This window comes from Anser anser (genome assembly GCF_964211835.1).
Source record: "Anser anser genome assembly, chromosome: 2".
NCBI lineage: Eukaryota > Metazoa > Chordata > Aves > Anseriformes > Anatidae > Anser > Anser anser.
The window spans coordinates 162,133,689-162,152,278 of record NC_139721.1 but is presented as its reverse complement, the minus strand read 5'-3'; the positions used below and the strand labels follow the sequence as shown (position 1 = coordinate 162,152,278).

At 44.2% G+C, this 18,590-nt stretch overlaps 1 protein-coding gene across 3 annotated transcripts in view; it reads left to right on the top strand.

Annotated features, from left to right (window-relative positions):
* Window positions 1-18,590, top strand: part of SMARCC1 (SWI/SNF related BAF chromatin remodeling complex subunit C1) — a gene marked incomplete at its 5' end in the record, with an annotated part of 83,144 nt that overhangs the window by 56,192 nt on the left and 8,362 nt on the right. For 2 of the 3 annotated variants that reach the window (XM_083825497.1, XM_083825495.1), the window contains 4 exons: window positions 1,068-1,182; window positions 2,074-2,228; window positions 7,857-7,991; window positions 11,790-12,048. In XM_083825497.1, coding sequence (XP_083681623.1) covers window positions 1,068-1,182; window positions 2,074-2,228; window positions 7,857-7,991; window positions 11,790-12,048 — 664 coding nt within the window. The remainder of the gene's footprint in view (window positions 1-1,067; window positions 1,183-2,073; window positions 2,229-7,856; window positions 7,992-11,789; window positions 12,049-18,590) is intronic. The other variant, XM_083825496.1, reaches the window with a different exon arrangement.

Sequence of the window (18,590 nt, the reverse complement as noted above, 5' to 3'; positions counted from 1 at the left end):
AATTCCTTCAACCTGTTGATAATGCTTACAAGAATGCAAGTGTTTGAGGGGGGAGTTTTATAACATCGTGTCTACAAACGCAGTACCTCTTTTCAGATGGTCAACAGTAATGTCACTGGCTGTGATTGTTCCTGACCTAAACTGCAGTTAAAACTAATACGCTGGAATTCAAACATCACTCTGCTAAATAAATAGTGGTAGGCACTTATCTCATCTGCTACAACAGATGGTATTTCTGTGTTGCGTGCTTCATCAAAGGAATGAGATAAAGTGACGTATGTGTTTCTGTCTGTAGTCTTGGTATTACTTCTCACTCTGGTCTCAGTTCTTACACTGTCTTTCTGATAGTCAGGTACATTTAGGTAGATGCAAGTATAGAAGACTTCTTGGTTAGAGCTTGAAAGGATGCTCTGTTCTTTAAATCAGAATAAATGAGAAACATTTGGGTCAGTTTGGATTATTCCCAAGGGGAAAATTATATTTCCAGTCCTATGCATGAAGCTGCCGCCGATTTTATGAATACTATCTTAAGGCACCTAGATTTTTAACAAATATTTTTATTTTACTTCTACTTTGCAACCATTGGTCTTTCTCACCAGTTCCTGGACAGAAGCACCCTCCTGCAGTATGTAATTCAGTTGTAGTGTTTATTGCCACGAGATGCTGTTGTGACCGTGAGAATTCGGAGGTGATGCGTGTACTGCTGAATACTGTATGAATTGTTGACGTAGCACGGAAAAGATAGGAGACTGGTGCACAAACTACCAGAATAAATGGTGACAGCATGGGGAGTGGAAGATGTTCTTACCTGTCATCTTACTTCACGTACCTTCAGATGAAGCATTTTACCTGGGTTACTGAATCTGGTAGATTTCTGTCCAGTATGGCAGTTGCTTTGTCTGTTCAGATTGTGGGTACGATTGTCAGAATGGGCTTAAGTAGAAGTCAGCCTTTAAAACTTAACCTCTTCCTTTATGGTAGTGAATTAATTTGAAAGCTATAAACGAAGTTAACATTGAATGTCTTGTATAGCTCTCATTCTCCAAGCAATCCTTCATCCCATTTAGGTTGAAAACAAAGTCGAGAGTGAAATTGAGGAAGGTGATAAAGCACAAGAAGGAGAAAATGAGAGAAACCCAGAAAAAGAACAAGATAGTGAAGTGACTGCAGACACCAAGACAGGTAATGATTCCCAGCTGTTCCTCAAGCTGTGTTAGCTTTAATAGCCTTCCTCTAAAGTTGTTGGAATAGACTATAAACTCAACTGTGGCAGAAATATTTTGTCTTGCACATCAGGCTGCTTCATGGTTCAGTAGTAAATATTCTCGTTTAATTTCACTGAAAAGCTCAAGCACTAAATTCTTTCCTGAACTCATTTTAGACCTCAGCTGAGCTTTCTTTCATTGTGTGTTGTGACTGGGTGAAGAAATTGCAATGGCAAAGTGAGTATAGGTCACAAATTCTTTTCTTCTGCCTGCCTTACACACCATTTGATCATTTTTGATGCAAAGAAATGGGACTGCTCACTTCTATGCTTATAAGATAATGTGCTAGCTCAATTTCCCTGTGAAGTGATGTGAAGCCTTTATTTTGACAGGTTGGCAAGTACCATTTTTTTCCTACGTAAGACATTACTCTTGTTATTTATTTTTAACACGTTCCCCTTGTACCTGGTGGATACGTTGTTCTTTACTGGAGCTTGCAATCAGTATTTTAGCACCAGGTAAAACAAGACATGCTTGGATTCACATATAAAAGTAGAGGTAATAATGGAGTTGATTTGGAAATGCAGCTACAAGCGTTCCAATGAAAATAAGCTGATGGCAGAAGATGAATTGACAGGATGAAAACTAAAAACGTTTAAACTTGCTGTATTTGTTGGATCAGATCCTTTAAAATTGTTCCCACGTCAGCATTTGGACGAGTAGCAGTAGTGTTACAGAGGAATGTGACTGTGTGGATGAATGGATTTGTCTGGCCAATAGCAGTGCGTGAAGTGCAATTCCTGTCCTGAGTGATACTGTTAACAAAGGGAGAATGCACATAACAAACGTGGCGGGAAATCTCTTTCAGAAGAAAAGGAGACAGAAGAGAACAAGGAGAACGTTGATGCAAGCAAAGACAAAGAAAATGAGGCTGGGAAGAAGAAAGTGGAACATGAAATCTCGGAAGGAAACGTAGCTACAGCTGCAGCTGCTGCTCTTGCCTCAGCTGCCACCAAAGCAAAGGTTTGTTTTATGCAAATATGCGTTGGCTTGATTTCCAGCTCACGTTACAGCTGTTTTTAAAATGGTCCTTTGTTCCAGATCTGTGGAATTTCATGTTCTGATCTCTAATACCTTGAAAGACCACATGTCATCTTGAATTTATTCTGCTTGAACTACGAAGTGAAATTGTGTATAATTTAATTTAGGCTGCTATTTGTATGTTTATGAAGCCAATGAACATCCATAAGAGAGAGCCCCAAAACTTTTGTCAACTTTTGTAAAGACTTTTCTCTGCTCAGTAGGTCTGGTTGTAATGTTGAAGGCATAGATCTGGATGGCAGCACCCTTATGTTGCCTTTCTTGCTGTGCCAGTCTATTCTGTGGCCTTCACACAAGCCCTCTGTACTTGGATCCTTTGTCTGTAACAACGTGATGCTCAATTCCAGTGTTATAATTTGTTTTATAGACAACTTGATGATATTTGTGTTAAGAGGTGCTGTGTGTCTGTTAATGATAGACAAAAACATGCTTTTAAACTTCTGTTTGTCTGTAGTCTCTTAATGAGCTGTGGTTTGAATCAGTGTTCTGTCTAGTAGCTTTTCGTTACCCTGTAATTACTAATTGCATGCTGGCCTTTGTTCCTTCTCTTTTTGCAGGAACCAGACTGCCTTTACTTCTTTCAGAATATCTTTTTCTAAATCTGTTTTCTCTTCATATTTTTGGGGATTCACATTTTAGTTTGGGTTTCTTGGTGCTTTGGGATTCAGTGCCATATTCCAGAGCATTCCATCTACTTTATGGACACCAAAAAGCAAAGCATGGATTGTATTTATTCCTGATGGATTTCCAGAACATAATGGTGGGCATAATGAGGTGTTGTATGTGTTGCATTGACTTTCCAGTCCAATTTTTTTTTTGCCCCCTGAACTTCAGACCTATTTTTCCCAGATGCATCATCTATATTGAGGAAGTATGATGATAGATGTTGTTGAAATAATACAATCCTTCCATTATGAATCCACGAGACTGAGGATATTTTTAGTTGGCTACCTTTCAAACTATTTTCTAAAATCAAAAGCTGCATGAATTAACATTGCCCTTGTAGCCTTTTTCAACCTAAATGATTTTGTGATTCTGTGATTTTCAGCCATGTTTTGTTTTAAAGTGTGGAATTTAATCTCTATTTTATGGAAGTCTTCTTTCTCCAAATAAAAAATGATATCCTGCTTTCCTTCCTTTGGTGATAATGAGTGCTAGAGGGAGAAGGGACTTTGCTAATGGCAATTTTCGTTATGATAATACTAATATTCTAGAAGAATTTTAGCTTTATATTACAGGAAATAATATAATTAGGATGTTCACACTTAGAGTAGAATTCAGGTTCAATAGGGATTTCTCTTTCCACTTGCATTTAAAAACCCAGGCAACATTTAGGCTTTCAGTGAGCTGTATCTTGTCTGAGAAAGTAATTCAGTTCTTCGTATTAAACTGAAGAGCTGGTAGAGTTATTTTCCTTCCGATTTTATATCGGAGGAATATTGCAGTTATCTTCTAAGGAGAAACAAGGGTCAAAGGCAGGCATTTGAAGTTGTTTTTCTTTTGAGATAAGTAGCTTTACCAGTGAGTTCTGTTTGAGAAATGGTGTCCAGTGAATGTGCTCATCTGGGGGAGAGGCTCTGTATTCCTACACGTAGAATGGAGCAACAATTTTAAATGCATTTTTACGGGTTATGGCTTTGGTACAAACATTATTAGAATTATTTAAGACCCTTTTTCTCCTTTTCTTCTTGGATTCTTAAATCAATGTAAGCTCTTCTTCCTTTCTGCACGTAAGCCTTGCGGTTTCACACCAGTAGGTAGCTCAGCACCACTGTGCCGCCATACTCTCACTCCCCCCCCCTCAGAAGGAGAAAATATGAAAAAATGCTCATGGGTCGAAATAAGGACAAGGAGATTGTTCACCAGTTAGCAGTGTGGGCAAAACAGACTTGGCATAGGATGACTGTTACTGCTCCCCCCAGCCCCCCTGCTCCTGCGGGGGCTCCTCTCCATGGCTGCAGCTCCGGCCCGGGGCCTGCTCCTGCGGGGGCTCTCCATGGGCCGCGGCCTCCTCCAGGCCACATCCACCTGCTCCACCGGGGGCTCCTCCACGGGCTGCAGCGTGGAGATCTGCTCCGTGTGGGACCCGTGGGCTGCAGGGGGACAGCCTGCTCCACCAGGGGCCTCTCCACAGGCCGCAGGGGAATTGTGCTGCGTGCCTGGAGCACCTCCTGCCGCGCTCACCTGGGGGCTGCAGGGCCGGTTCTCTCTTATTTCTCGCTCTTCTCTCCCATCTGCTTTTTTTTCCCCTCCCTCTCTCCAGTCTGTTCTCCCAGAGGCACAACCAGCATCTCTCATGGCTTGGCTCTTTGATCTGACACAGGGCAGCTGCTGGGCTCAGCTCACAGAGGCCCCCCGCCCCCCATAGTCTTCCCCAGTACCAAAACCTTGCCATACCAACCCAACACAGTAAGTAGCCCATGACAGAAAATGCCTTTTGTCCTGCAGACTGCTGTTGACTTCTGTCCAGTTGTGTGCCCTTCTGCTGTAGCTGTTGGACCGTCACTTACGCTGCCAAAAGAGACCGTTCTGTTCATAACGTGACCTCCTGCATGGCAGAGACCGTATGGCTCCTGAATTTCTGTTTTGAGATAGTTGTGATCGGGTACATCTTTTTCTAGAAGCCGCTGATCTGAAAACTGCCAGTGATGCAAAACCCCCTATAATTATCCAGAGGTTTTTCCGTGGGTGGTTAACTTTGCTGTTAAGCTTTATTTCTAGTCTGGTGCACTTCAGCCACTATTGTAGCACTGCAACGCTTTCCTGCTGAATTAAAAAGTCTTCGGTTAGCAACCGCTTGTTCCACGTGTAGGTATTCAGAAATGTGAAATTCAGCAATAGGATAGACGCTGTTACTAAAATTATTTCTCCTTATTTTTGGGAAGCTACATCATGTCTTCTGTTTATAGGCAAATCGTCTTTAATTGGTTCCTTTTTGCTGCTGCTCTAGAAATTTAGTGTAGAACCTTCCTCATCTCCTGCTTGAACGTACGCAGGACAGGATTTAGCAGTTTTTCTCCTTGTGTGCCTTGGTTTAGACAAAGATGGCAAATGCACAGAACTATTTCTTCTGTTTTCATTTGCAAAAGGCGGAGCCCTCTGGGCCTCAAAACAAAAGTGAGGTGAAGCACCTGGTCTCCTTTCACAAAATAGAGGAGGGGAGGGAGGAGAAATAATTTTTTCTGCCTGTTGCAGTTCCAAGTGATCTCCTGCGTGTGGATGAGAGGATGTCACGCTCCCTGTGATGTGTTGCAAGGACACTATCTGTTTTCCATGCGTCTCGTGCTCTGGTTTTACAGTTGCGTGTACCTGTTGTCACACTCTTGCTGCGATTAGCCCCTTTCCTAACTGAAGCAGGGGTTAAAAAAAAGATCAGGGGCGGGTTAGGTTCTGTGAAACCGCCTGTAACGTGCGTTTGCTGGGTCTGTAGCTAGTCTTGCGATTCCTCTTCAAGAGGAATTCACTCAGAAGGAATTTGTGAGCAGAGGAAGCAGTGGGTTTTGTGGCAGTGGGCACGATCCCAGGCATGGAGGTGCTAATTGCTGTCCTCGTGTCCGGGACGTGGGAAACATAAAAGATTTGTTCTGTAGAGGCGCTCAGCCGGAGGCCGGCTCTGCTGGCTCGGTGATGCTCAGCTCTTTCAGAGTGGCAGTGTCCCAGGATAATGTCATATCTTCTTTTTCGCTTTCTGTTACTTGTTAAGCACCTTGCTGCATCCATCTTATCAGACAATTTAAATCACTGTTAACTTTTATCCGTACTCTGTTTTGTAAGCTTCAGAGTTGGCAACGACTTGTTCTTTGTCCACATCAAGCCCTGAGTAATGTCAGGCTAAGGAGTGCTTTCTTCACGTCTCTTCAGAACAAAGTTCTGTGAGGATTTCCTTTCTAATGTGTATTTTGAGACATCTTTTACCTAACGACGTGCCTTGCTGATCTTGTTAATTTGGTTTCATTATTAAAATTACACACACCAGGTGAAGCAAAATGACTATCAAAGGCTTTGTGTACCAACAAAGGTGCTTTTGTCACTGACTTTTGTACAGATCAGTCTGCTTTACTAAGCCGTATTAATTGACGTTTTATGTTGTAGTTGTGTCAGCCATTCAGTTAGTTTATTTCAGATGTGCACCGTCAAGTCTGGTCAGCACTTAAGTGAGGATCCTGCTTGAATTTCACAACGGCATGCCAGCAGTTGAACTTTGGGGGATTGTTCTGGTTCCCTAAAACCGGACGTTACTGAGAGAGAAATTTAGTGAGTCTTGAGCGTACGGTACCAAGACTTCCTGAAGACTTGCTTTATTGTTGATGTGTTGTCATTCAACAGCGTTCATTTCCAGTAAAACATTAGTGATGGAAACAACGTGAGAGATTTGAGAAATTCTGTTTCTGGTCAGGATTACCAGTTTTCTAATGCTGCTTTTCTCCTCAGTGTTTCTTCCAGTCCTGAGCAAAGATTTGGGACACAGCCTGCTTAATGTGGCTCCCTGCTTGCAGGCTGAGCTGGTTGAGATCTAGCGTTTTTCTTCCCTTCTGCCCTCACCTTGCCCTTCTCAAAAGGCATGGGTCAGGCTGGCTCTGCCTCAGCGCCCTGCTCAGGAAACGTCCTGGGACTGCTGCTACAGAAACTGCCCAGCAGTGTGTGCCCATAACGGGTGTTATATTTTGAGTGTATTTTTAGTTTGAACAGTGGGCTTGTAGCAAAAGCTGGTAGAAGGCATCATTAGCATGCCTTTCACACTTGGAAAATGTGAAATGCTTTCATAGGTCGTCTTAGATCTACCTATCCTATATATATTATCTGTCTCTTAAGACATGTACGTATCTGCGTGTGTATGTGTTAAAGCTAAATCCTCGCGAGGAACCTGTTTGCATTTTTCTGCAGCTCTGTTTCACACTGTTTATATACAGCTTTGCAACCTGGTTATTGAAGGAAACCAGAGGGTGGTTTTTTTTCCAGTTTTTTTCATAGATACATAGAGGTTTCTCTGCAGTCTCTGCCCTAGCCTGAGGTAGAACTGCTGCAGTAAGAAAGCTTATGATTTAGCAGTATGGTGTTGAACGTAATGGGAATATACTTAGCTAGATATATAGCTTCTAATTTAATTGAGAAAAAAAAAAGTAATGGCAAAGGCGTGCAAGTCATCTCAGTGCTTTTGTGGGTTTTTCCAGGTAAAAGCCTCCTGTATGAGTTCTGGCGAGGTTTTGGATGACCTGCAGCTGACTGAGCATGACCTAACCTTTGCTTCCGTATTTGCATTTCCCCTGAACATGCTCTGTTGCACATTCAGAAGGCTTTTGGGCAAAGCTGGTTTGCTTTTGAGTACTGAGCATCCACAATACACAATACATTGTGTATTTATGTAAAAGCTGAATAATCTTCCCAGGACTTTTGGTTCTGAGCATAAAGTTGATAATCTGATGCCCTGCTTTCTGTTCAGAAGTGGAACAGAATGGCTAAAGCTAGGTGCAGGGGTAGTTGGTAATTTGTTTACTTAAAATGCTCTATTTTGTGAAATACATGTAACGCAAAATCCTGTTTTGTTCTCAGCATCTGGCAGCAGTGGAAGAAAGAAAGATCAAGTCCCTGGTTGCCCTTCTGGTGGAAACACAGATGAAGAAGCTGGAGATAAAACTTCGCCATTTTGAGGAGCTGGAAACCATTATGGACAGAGAGAAAGAGGCAGTAAGTAGTGGGGACACTAATCTGAAATTTTGGATTGTATCAGTCACCACAAAGACTTTATGCCATCAGCAGTTTCAGCTGTTCTTCGCATTTAGGCACTTCTTTCTACCCCAGCTCAAATTCATAATTACCCCATACCGTCATGTCTGAGCTCTCTCCTCCTCTGTCCAGAATCTCCCTTTTACCATAAGCAGCAAACTGGCAGTATCCCAGATTTGCTTCCTAATCCTTTTTCCTGTCAAGGAAGCACGAGTGTGGACTCAGACCTGGGCCTGTGTGTAGGCCTTGTGACGTGAATGATAGCTGACAGAAGAATGGCTTTTCCCTGTAAAGAGAGTGAAATGGATGGAAACCTTGCTTCCCTAGAGGGAAGGGAAACCAGCAGTGTCTGCCTGCTATTCCTGACCCAGTTCAGATGGGAGGTGTGGTTTTAAGCAGGTAGCTCTTTTTTTTGGACGACGTTCTCAGTAGCTCTTGAAAAAATCCTCAAAGTGAAATGCAGTAGCAGAAGGATACGTGCTCAGGAGTAACAGCTTCTCATTTTGAGATGAGGGATTTGCTTGAGCTGGAGGGGGTAACAGCAGGTGCAAGAGAAGGAAGGAAGCAGTAATGTCAAGAGATGAGAAAAGGTGATTGCTCGTAGGGAACAGAAAGGTATCAAAGGAGAACAAAGCTCAATTATCAAATCTGACAATGAAGCATGATTGATATGGAGGATACAGAGGAGGAGGAGCTGGGCAAGTAAAGCAGAGAAATTGTTTGTTTGACTTCAGTCTGGTGAGGCAGTAGTCGGGGCACAGGCTGTGACGGAGGTCTAGCCAGCTGCAGAAAGTAGTGACCCCGAGAGAGCATATACATGGGGCGTCTCGGGCAGGGTTTATTTGTTGTAACGCTGTTAGTTCATCTCACTGAGGACTTGTGCATCCCTAAAATCAGGATGTAATGTGAAAGAGATGCTGTCTCTGCCTACCAGTGACTGGATTACACATTAGTTACTGAGCGTTCTCCCATCTGTAGATCAGTGGGCTTTCAGAGAAGCAGTTTTTCTCTGACTACTGTAAACATGACCCAAAACTTCATTTTTATCAGAGAGCAGTCAGTTTTTTTGCATTTTTCTGTTGTTTAGCTTGCTCAGTTTTGTCAATAGGCAGTTACTCCAGGTGTGTTGAAGATATCGACTCATAGTTCTGGGGGTTTTCATGTTTGCCCTACCATGTGAATTTAATGGAATTTACGTCCTCACTTTGGCATCACACTGATAGAATTTGACGAACTGTGGTCTTCTGTTGTAGCAGAATGTCAGCAAGAATTTCTAGATTGCTCAGCATCCTCAGCCATTTCAGTGTGGTGTCTGCCTCTGACACTGATTGGCAGTGCAAGAAATGGACCTAACTATTCTGAAAAGGTTCTCTGTAGATTTCTTTCTTTGGGGGATATATTCCATTACTGACAGGGTTTTTTCCACTTTGAGGCATATGACATTTTCCTTTTCAAAAAGTGCATACAGATTTTTTTCCTTGGCTTTCTAGCAGTTAAATTTGGAATTTTCACCTGTCACTGTGGATATTTGGTGGAATAATTAAAGCAAAAATTTGCTTAGTGCTATTGCACAGCATGCATATGTCCTTATTTGTTGCATTGCGGTAAAGGTGGCTTCATTACAGTGAAGGTGAGGTGATTCCAAGTGTTGGAAGAAATCTGCGCTACAGACTGGAGAGTGTTAGGTTTTAGGCAAAACAAATGTACTTGGTGTTTAAGCTGAATAACTTCAGTGCTAATTCTGATTGTGTGTACCCTATTGGTAGGAGCCTTGTTGACCCAGAATTTATAATCGCACACGAATGCTTTTCTTTACTGTTCCTGTTAGGGAGGAATTATTTTCTGAAGATGGAATTTGTAGTACGATGACAACTTGAAAACTTGCATAAGTGTACATATAAAGCATTTGTAAGAGTCCCTTCTAACGGGAATCACTTTGCAACAGTGCAAAAATATGTTGCTGCAAACTTGAAAATCATCAAGAGTGTAGTATTCGTGAATGTGTACCTAAAGCATTTGGTGGATGTAATGAATTGAGCTGTGTAGGAGATTGTGCAGCAGACTGAAGCACGCTCATCTTCGCTGAGATAGCCAAGCTTCACTCTTGCCTGATGTTAACCTGCAGATTTTATGGAGTTTGGAGAATGCAAATTACTGGTAATCTGCCCCACAAAAAAAAAATGCATTTTAACCACCCATCTTAATTCTGATTTGTACGGCGGGAGTCCGTAAACCTGCTTTGAAACTGGTTGTGACAGATGCAGGAACCGAATGTAGAACCAGATATTTTGGGCCCTGCACCAGTTTTAAGACCAGCTTGTGCTGTGACTTGTATTTGTGTGCCTTTCTCTTCTGTCCAACTGGGTCTTCTCGTCCTGAAGGGAGGGAATGTGTAGAAGGGAAGTTTTTACTCATTTTCTTAAGTACAGGGTGTGTTTTCAGATACTGGATGCTGTTTGGTAATGCTTTAAAAAGCATTTTTGGACTGCTCTGACCTCTTAGATGAGCTGTAGCAGGATAGGGTGCCATGAAGAGAGCAAAGCAGGAGTGTAAAAGAATATAAAAAGTATGGTGTAGCAGTTCTTCTTGCTTAAGCCTTTGTTTCGGGTCATTTGCAGTAATTCTCTTCTGAACCGCCTGTCACCTACCGAATCTGTTTCCATACATGCACAATTACACCATTGGTGTATGTGTCTCTTCTTTTTATCAAGTTCCTCCCACTAATGTATCAGATTGGTCAAGGACAAAGGAATCATGGCAGCATGAATAATCACATTGTGGTCCCTACATGCTGAAAAACAGCCCCCAACAAGGAGCATGTATTATTCATTAGCTCTGTCCCCATCTGGTTCTGCTGGTGAATGTGTGCTCTGTAGTGGAATTTCGTTTTCATCCGTGTTTTGTCAGCAGTCAAACTGCTAACACAAAGCATTGGTGGAGCTTCGGGATTTCTGGAGAACTTCCACAAGGTGGAAGTCTCCTTGGCAACCTGCTTTTCAGATAAATAATAGAGTAAATCTTCAACGCTCATTCAAAATTCGTAAACTAGCTGCACAAATAGGTCCAGTTGCTTGAGAGTAACAGACATAAAAATGCATTATGATTTCTTGGTTCGTAGTCAAACACATTTCCTTAACCATGGCAGTGATCGGTCATGTAAGTGCCCAATAGTAAGACACATTTTCTGAAGCTTCTTCATCTTTTCATTTGGGCATTGCTTGCAAACTATATGCCTTCGTAGTTAAAGTAATCTCTTTACGTTAATTGGCCTAGGTTACGTGAGGCTTTTCTTTAAAATAAGACTCATCAGTAATGCAAATCATTGGTGTTTAGATATCATGGTGTACAGGTCCTACTCTTAAAATAAAGGTACAGAGCAGGGTCCTGCCTGTAGTCACTGAGCATGTGTTTTTGCCTGCATATTCTGCTTTGGTCTTTCCCTGGAATCTCTTTGGGCTATTTCTCCTCATTCCAACACACGGAAGATAAGAGAAAAACGTACGGTTACTGCTAGAACTGTATTGAGGCTGAATGTTCTGTACAGTTACTATCGAGTAATGTGTTAATTGTATTACTGGGGGATTCTTTAGGATAAAACAAGGTGACTTCATCGGTTCTGGCTGGAAGATGGCCTGTACCCATTACCAAAAACTGCTGCCAATTTTTTGCTGATCAAATGCCGATCCTATAGAAATGGCTTAAATATGTAGTTCTTAACTATGTTCTTCTCTTTTCATTTTTTCCCCATTTTTGACGTAGTTAGAGCAGCAGAGACAACAGTTGCTGACAGAACGCCAGAATTTTCACATGGAACAGCTGAAATACGCTGAATTAAGGGCTCGTCAGCAAATGGAGCAGCAGCACAGTCAAAACCCACAGCAACCTCACCAGCACTCCGGTGGGCCTGGAATGAACCCGCTCGGGGCACCAGCACATCCAGGCCTACTGCCCCATCAGCAGCCCCCGCCGTACCCAATGATGCACCACCAGATGCCACCACCCCACCCACCACAGCCAGGTAAGAACTGGAAGGAGAAATCCCTCGAGGTTTAGTCATCGCCACTCAGAGTAGATTAAAATAAGAGGAGAAGGTATTGCTGGATAAAATTGTACGAGGTTTGACGGATGTTCCGTTATGTGGTGTTTTATAATGGTGCTTCTTGTAAAATGGAAACAGCTTGCTGGAATAGTTAGCACGATGATCCTTGTGGGTCCCTTCCAACTCGGGATATTCTCGCTTTGCCTGTACTACAGCTTTGTTTTAGAGCTTATGTCCCAGTACCAGATGTGCGGGTGGAATCTGGGGGGACTGAAAGGGAGGGATATCTTAGCAATGCATATAAATACCTGATCGGAGGGAATGAGAAGGAGGGCACCAGGCTCTTCTCAGTTGCAGTCAGTGACAGGCAAGAAGGGATGGGCACAAATTAAAACACGTGAAATTCCGTATCAACACAAGAAAACCCTTTTCTGTGACGATCACCGAGCACTGGAGCAGGTTGCTTGGCGAGGCTGAGGGCTCTCTGCGCTTGGAGTTTAGGTTGTCACTCCAAGCCTCTAAAGTGTTTGTTTCCCTTTTCTTTTTTTAAAGCTTGTGAGCTGCCACTGACTATCATTTTCAAATGTTTTTGAGCTTGTTTGTATTTCTTTAGACTTTTTTATGCCAAGTGATCTCTGCTCCTTCAACAGCAATCATTCACTCAAATTCTCCAGTTCATGACACATCTAATCGGGTAAAAAAACTTAAGGGAAAGGCCAAGAATGAGAAACAGAGGCAGAAAGCTCCTTAGGCAGCTTTATTTGGCAGGAGACCTCATTCTCATATGCTCCTACCCCCTACTTAGGGCTTTTCTTTCTGCCTTCTGCCCTTCAGTTATGCTTGATGTGAGCTGAGAATCACAGAGCTGTGTTGGTCAGGAGAATTGCTTGAAAGTCCAGCCTCCTGCTCAGGGCAAACCTGGCTGGATCCGACAGCAGAGGGACTTGTCCTGTTGGGGTCTAGATGTGTTCAAGGGTGGAGATATTTCTAATACTGAGGGATAGAGAAATTAGGTGGCTTTGTTATACTTGCATGTCGTTGAAATGATCATTTAAACTAAAATGTCACCACCTGGATTGTATGAACCTGGTAGACTGGATTGCAGCAAAGGAGAAGAAGTTTTGTCAGGTACCAACTGCTTGACCAAAAGCCATTCTAAAGCCATTCAAAAGCCATTCTAAAAGATGGCCTGATTGGTTATTAGCTAAAAATCTTTCAGAAGGTCTTGTATAGCTGAAGAAGCTGGAAAGTTTAGAGTATCATGATCAAGAATAAGACGTGGTAACCAAAAGTGTGCAGTAGAACGAGTTTTCGCCTTAATAAAAGCCTGAGGTAAGGGCAGTTTGGAAAAGCCCTCTGTTGAATGTGTGGTCTGAGAAAGAGCAAAAGTGCTTAGTAAACTAGCAGGGTTTGCAGATGACCATGAAATGTGAGGCATCCAATCCAATTGTGTGAATCTCCACAGTAATAAAAACACGATTCAGTCAACAGATGCAGAGAAATGCCCATCGGAGGGGAAGGTAAGAGTCATCTTGTGATCTAGATGCTTAAGCTAACTATCTTCTCAAGAGGTCAGGGTCAGCGAGTTCATTGAGCACTTGTGGGCAAAAAGTTAATTCTGAAATTGTGGAGTGGGAATGTGATAAAATATGCTGTGATTTTTAGATTCAAATAATATTGTAGCTTGATTTGTCTATTGTATGCTGTATTGGCAATTCGGTTTGTTCATTTAGTGGAATGAAGAAACGTTCTGTGAAATGGAAAAACGGCAAATTGAAAACAGTGTAAAGAGAGGGGGAATCATACTGCATATCATTAGACCAGCTCCTATTTACAAGGTGCTATCGAGACTGAAAATATAACAAGATTAAATGCATTGTCGTATTCACTAGGGGACTAATAAAGCCTGATTTCTAATATATTTGCATCCTTGGTTCACATAATACCTTATTACTTCAGCCCCATCATAATCATCGAGGCCCTCTGTATCTCCAGTGATCCCTTCCAGCGAGTATTAGCGGAGTGTGGTACTGTGTTAATTAGTCAGTACATCTCTTTTTCAGATTTGATTAAAGTTAGTCAATAGATCGACTTCCCCCCTCCTGTTAGAGGGTGGCAAGCTGATGGGCAAGGAGCAGCACTGCAGACTCCCTGGCAGGGAAGCAGCTGGTGCTGTCTGTCGGCGTGCAGGCATGGGAGGAGGTGGATCTTGCCTTTTACTGAGCCTGGTAGTTCATGGGCTTGGTATTTTTGTGAAGGTGAGAATGCAGATGCATTTTAGGAGACTTGGAGAATCTGAAGGCAAAATCCTTTCCTCTGTACCGAGACTATCTCAGACTCATCCTGCCTAAAAAGCAAGGTAGTCCATTTTCCTCAGGCTCTTCAGTGGCAGAGACAAAATTTCTAGTTTTGTTAAAGATGCTTGGGAAGTCCACAACGTAGAACCAGAGCTCCTTGGCTTCACCGTGAGCTGGCTGAAGGCAGCAGAGCTTTGCGTATCTCGAGGGCAAGGACAGGAAACGGAAGAGTTCGCTGTTCCTCGAGCGAGTTCAGGACTGAAGTGCTGAGCCAGTCCAGGGTGTGTTTGTGGCAACAGGGATGCTTCAGCCCTCCAAGAAGGTAACTCACAAATTGACCTGACTTTCTGTTTAGGTAGCTTAAGCTGCCTGGTGTGTGACTTTGGTTTCCCTCACAAATCAGTACGTTGCAGCCTGGGTCTGTGCGCAGGCGGTGCACGCGACAGACACGAAGCTGCAATCTCCAGAAATCCTGCTGGAACCCTGAGGCAGTCAGCAATTGCATTTCGCATGCACACACACACCACGTATTGTATACACTAAAAAAAGAAAAGAAAAATCCCCTATTGCATCATATTGGTCCTGTTGAATCTGTGTTAAATACTACAGAATTCCTATTGTAATGTATTTTCTTTAATTTTTTTAGGCAACTTAGCAGTGTAATAATTTCATGATACACTTTTTCATAGATAGATCAGGAACAATTTTTGCTCCTCAGCTGCTAATTTGGGGTCCTTTGGAACAAACTGGGGAACTTCACCTTACTGGCTGTACATCTGTGCCTGAAGTTCCCTCGCTGCATAGCTGCCGGGGAGTTCCCTGGTGTCTTGGTGGAGAGCTAAAATTCTGGAGGGTTTTTATGTAGATTGACCACACCTAGCAGACATAGTCCCAGCTAGAGAGGGCTGAGACACACGTGCAGAAGAAATCTGAAAACTGCTTTTTTTTTTTTCTCGGAGTTAGCTGCATAGGTGAACCTTGGGCTTTGGAGCTGTCAGTGTGCTGCATGCCAGTGCTGAGCTTGAATTCCTTTTTGCAAGAAAAACAGTGTGTTTTGTACCCTCTCAGTCTCTGTCCGTTATTACCTGCTTTCCCTAAAGTGGACACTGCCAAGGAACTCGAGTGACACGGAGCAATCCTTCCCTCAGGTACAGGGAGGCTGTTGGAGGCTGTTCGATGAGCCGCTGGGCCGGCTGGCAGCTCCGCAGGAGGGGCTGACCCACTTGGTTGGCGCTGAAGAAAAATCCTCAAACAGCTTGGACCTGCCAGTGGGCAAGTCTTCAAAATCCGACTGTGAATGGAAGTGAAGCAGCAAGGCCCTGAGGGGGAGCCGGAGGTGGAAATACACCTTCACCATTCCCTCTGCAGCTGCGTGGGCCCGACTCCAGGCCTTGGTTCTCATCCGTGTTATCAGCCAGGTTTCTGACCTTAACAGTGGCAAAAAGTGTAACCGTTGGGTCAGCAGACTGTGAAGAAAAAGCTGAGTCGAATGGCTTTAAAGTGATTGACATAAGCTGAAGAGATGGCAAGGAAACAAAGTGGTGAAAAGATCCGAAAGGCATTTAGAAATGGAAGAAAGTCGCTGCTTGTAGCTCCTCTGGTCGCAGAGGCAGGCTGGGCTCTCTGCTGGTCAGAGCAAGCAGCACGGCTCGATGGTTGAAAAGACACAGCCTGGAGTTTAAAATTCGAAGTAGGGCTCTGCTGTGTCTGTCGTGACGTTCAGCTGAACGTGGTGCCTGCTGCTCCAGCCTGGGTTTTGAGCTTGGCTGCCTTTAGTTTGTGCTTCGGCGCCTGGATGTGACCAGGTTCTGGTCAGCTCGGTGGTGGTGCTGTTCACTGTTTTCAGACAAGTCCCGTTGCTAGCTCATTTCCTACGTTTTTGACTTTACCACAACTCCTAACTTCATTTTGACGGAGCTCATTTTGTTCTCTCCGGTCCCTGGAAGGAAGACATTTAAAATATAGAAAAATAACGTTGGATTCCTGTTTCTCACCGTGAAAAAATGCACCTCATAATTAGAATGTAAAATAAAATTCCAGTTTTCTTCCTGTGCTGCTGGCCTTGCAGCTGGTTGCATCATCCGAAGCGCGTTACAGATTGCTCTGCGTTCAGGTTATCTGTGAAATGCCGAGAAGTGCCTTGCATAAGTGGTGCTTGTGGTGTGTGCTGTGAGAAACCTGCAGTTCTTGGAGGAAGGGAGAGGTGCGTGTACTAATAGCTGGGATTAATTAACTCCTCCCTTCAGAGTGAATTTTCAGCTACTAAATCATTTCTGACCCAAAGCAGAAATAAAGAGGTAAGGATGCACCTTCCACCACGGCTGGGTGAGTAACTTCATAGCGTTTTTCCCCAACATGTTTTCCACAATTTTTTTGTTGAAATATTTAAAAATAAAAATAAAAATTGAGCTCCTGGTTGCTCTTTCCTTTCCTGTTGAGCTGGCTGCAATCACAGGATATTTTTTTGTCCAGATCAGGATTTTAGGGTTCGCTTCCTTCTGGTAAATACTTTCCAAGGGCTGTCAGTGCTTCCTTTTTGCACGTTATGAGCTTGCTGGCAGAAGACTTGCAGGGGGTCGTCACGCGATAGGAAAGCAAAGTAATATGTGCGGTAAACAGGTTTGTGGTATTCATCCCTAATAATCCACGCTTAATTGTGGCTTTGTAAGGTGTAGCAGTGGTTGGTAATACAAAAAAAAATGATTAAAGCCAGATAATGCTCTCTGGCAGATTCTCAGCAGTGTCGTGGAAAGGCAGTTGTGTTACTTCCATTTTGGCAGAAGACGAGTGTTGACTTTACCTTGACTTCTTTGCTCTGTGTTAGTGCTGAAGGCTGTTTGTGGGGCAGTGCAACGGGCGGTTTTTGTACGTGGCTCTGCCCCACGGGTCACTAGGGCAGGCAGGTTTAAAGCCTTCCTTTAGGGCCTGCCAGCCGTGTCACATCACCTGCGAAAACCTGGGCGTGCAAGGGGTGCCACGGGGCTCGAGTAGGAAACAAGAGCTGACCGGGGGACCACGATTCCCCTTGGGGATGCTGGATGACATTTTGCTGACTTGCACCGTGCTGAACGTCTGCAGGGCTTCTCCGGTGAGTTTGAGCAGCTCCCAGCTCCTTGCAAGGAGGCGTTATTGAGAGTGCCTTGATATTTGAAGGTCACCAGTGCTGCTGTGCGTAAGGCTTGTCCTTGCTGGCGTAACGCGCGAAGCAGCCTCTCGACAAAGGACCTCGCATCGGGTTTGATGAGCAAAGAGCGGCGAGCCGTCGGCTGGCCCCACAGCCAGCTGCGGTGTGCCCAGGCCTTGGGAGGTGCCTGCGCAGCGCGCCGATGCCTCTGCCCGCGCCGAATGCATCGCGCTGGAGGGGAGCGACAGAAACGCGGCATGCAAGCGAAGTGGAAATTCTGCCTCTCCCCCGAGACTCGATGCTAAATGAGTTATTGTGGTTAATTATTCACAGTTCTCGGCTACGGGATCGCCTGCCGCAGCGCGTGTTAGGGGGGGAGGACATGCTGAAGGAGAGGCCGTCTCCGGGAGGCTGGTTGGAGCGCGGATTGCCGTGTCTTGCGGGCTCCGTTGGCAGCGAGGAGGAGCGTGTCTCGCAGCACTGCGGCGAGCCGGCCGGCGTGCCCGGAGCGGCTGTGTGCCTGCTCCCCCATCAGGATTTTGAAACAACTCATTCAATAGTAGGAGAGCGGGATTGTAGAAGGACGTGGCTCCTGGGGAGATGAGGGCCGCGTCGCGGTGCCTGCTGCTTTGCCCTCTCTGAAATCCTGGCCACGGAAGGGGGCAATGCCCTCACGTAGCGCTGCCTGTGCTGGCACGCTCGCGCTTTGCATGGCAAATAGCAGAGGTGCGCAGGAGGACTGGCGTCGGCTCGGGCTCTGTGCATCACGCCCTATTGACTGCTACACTGGAACAAAAATCCTCGGTGTTTGCCACTGTAGTGCCCCTCGGGTAGCTGATTTAATAGGGGTAGAGGCTTATCTAATTGGGATAAATACCTTGGAGATCCTTTAAAAACTGCTCCTCGTGAGCTTCGCTGTAACGCGAATCTGCAGTTGGCAGTTCGGTAATAGTGGAATGCTTCGGAGCTTGCATTTAGAAAATGTCTCCAACCTCTAACGTGTAAAGGATTTTTTTTTACTCTGCTAAATCTCATTTTATTGAACCTTTTGGCTTTATCTCTTCCTGCGTCTGCTGTTTTTTAAGCTCTCCCCCTTATGT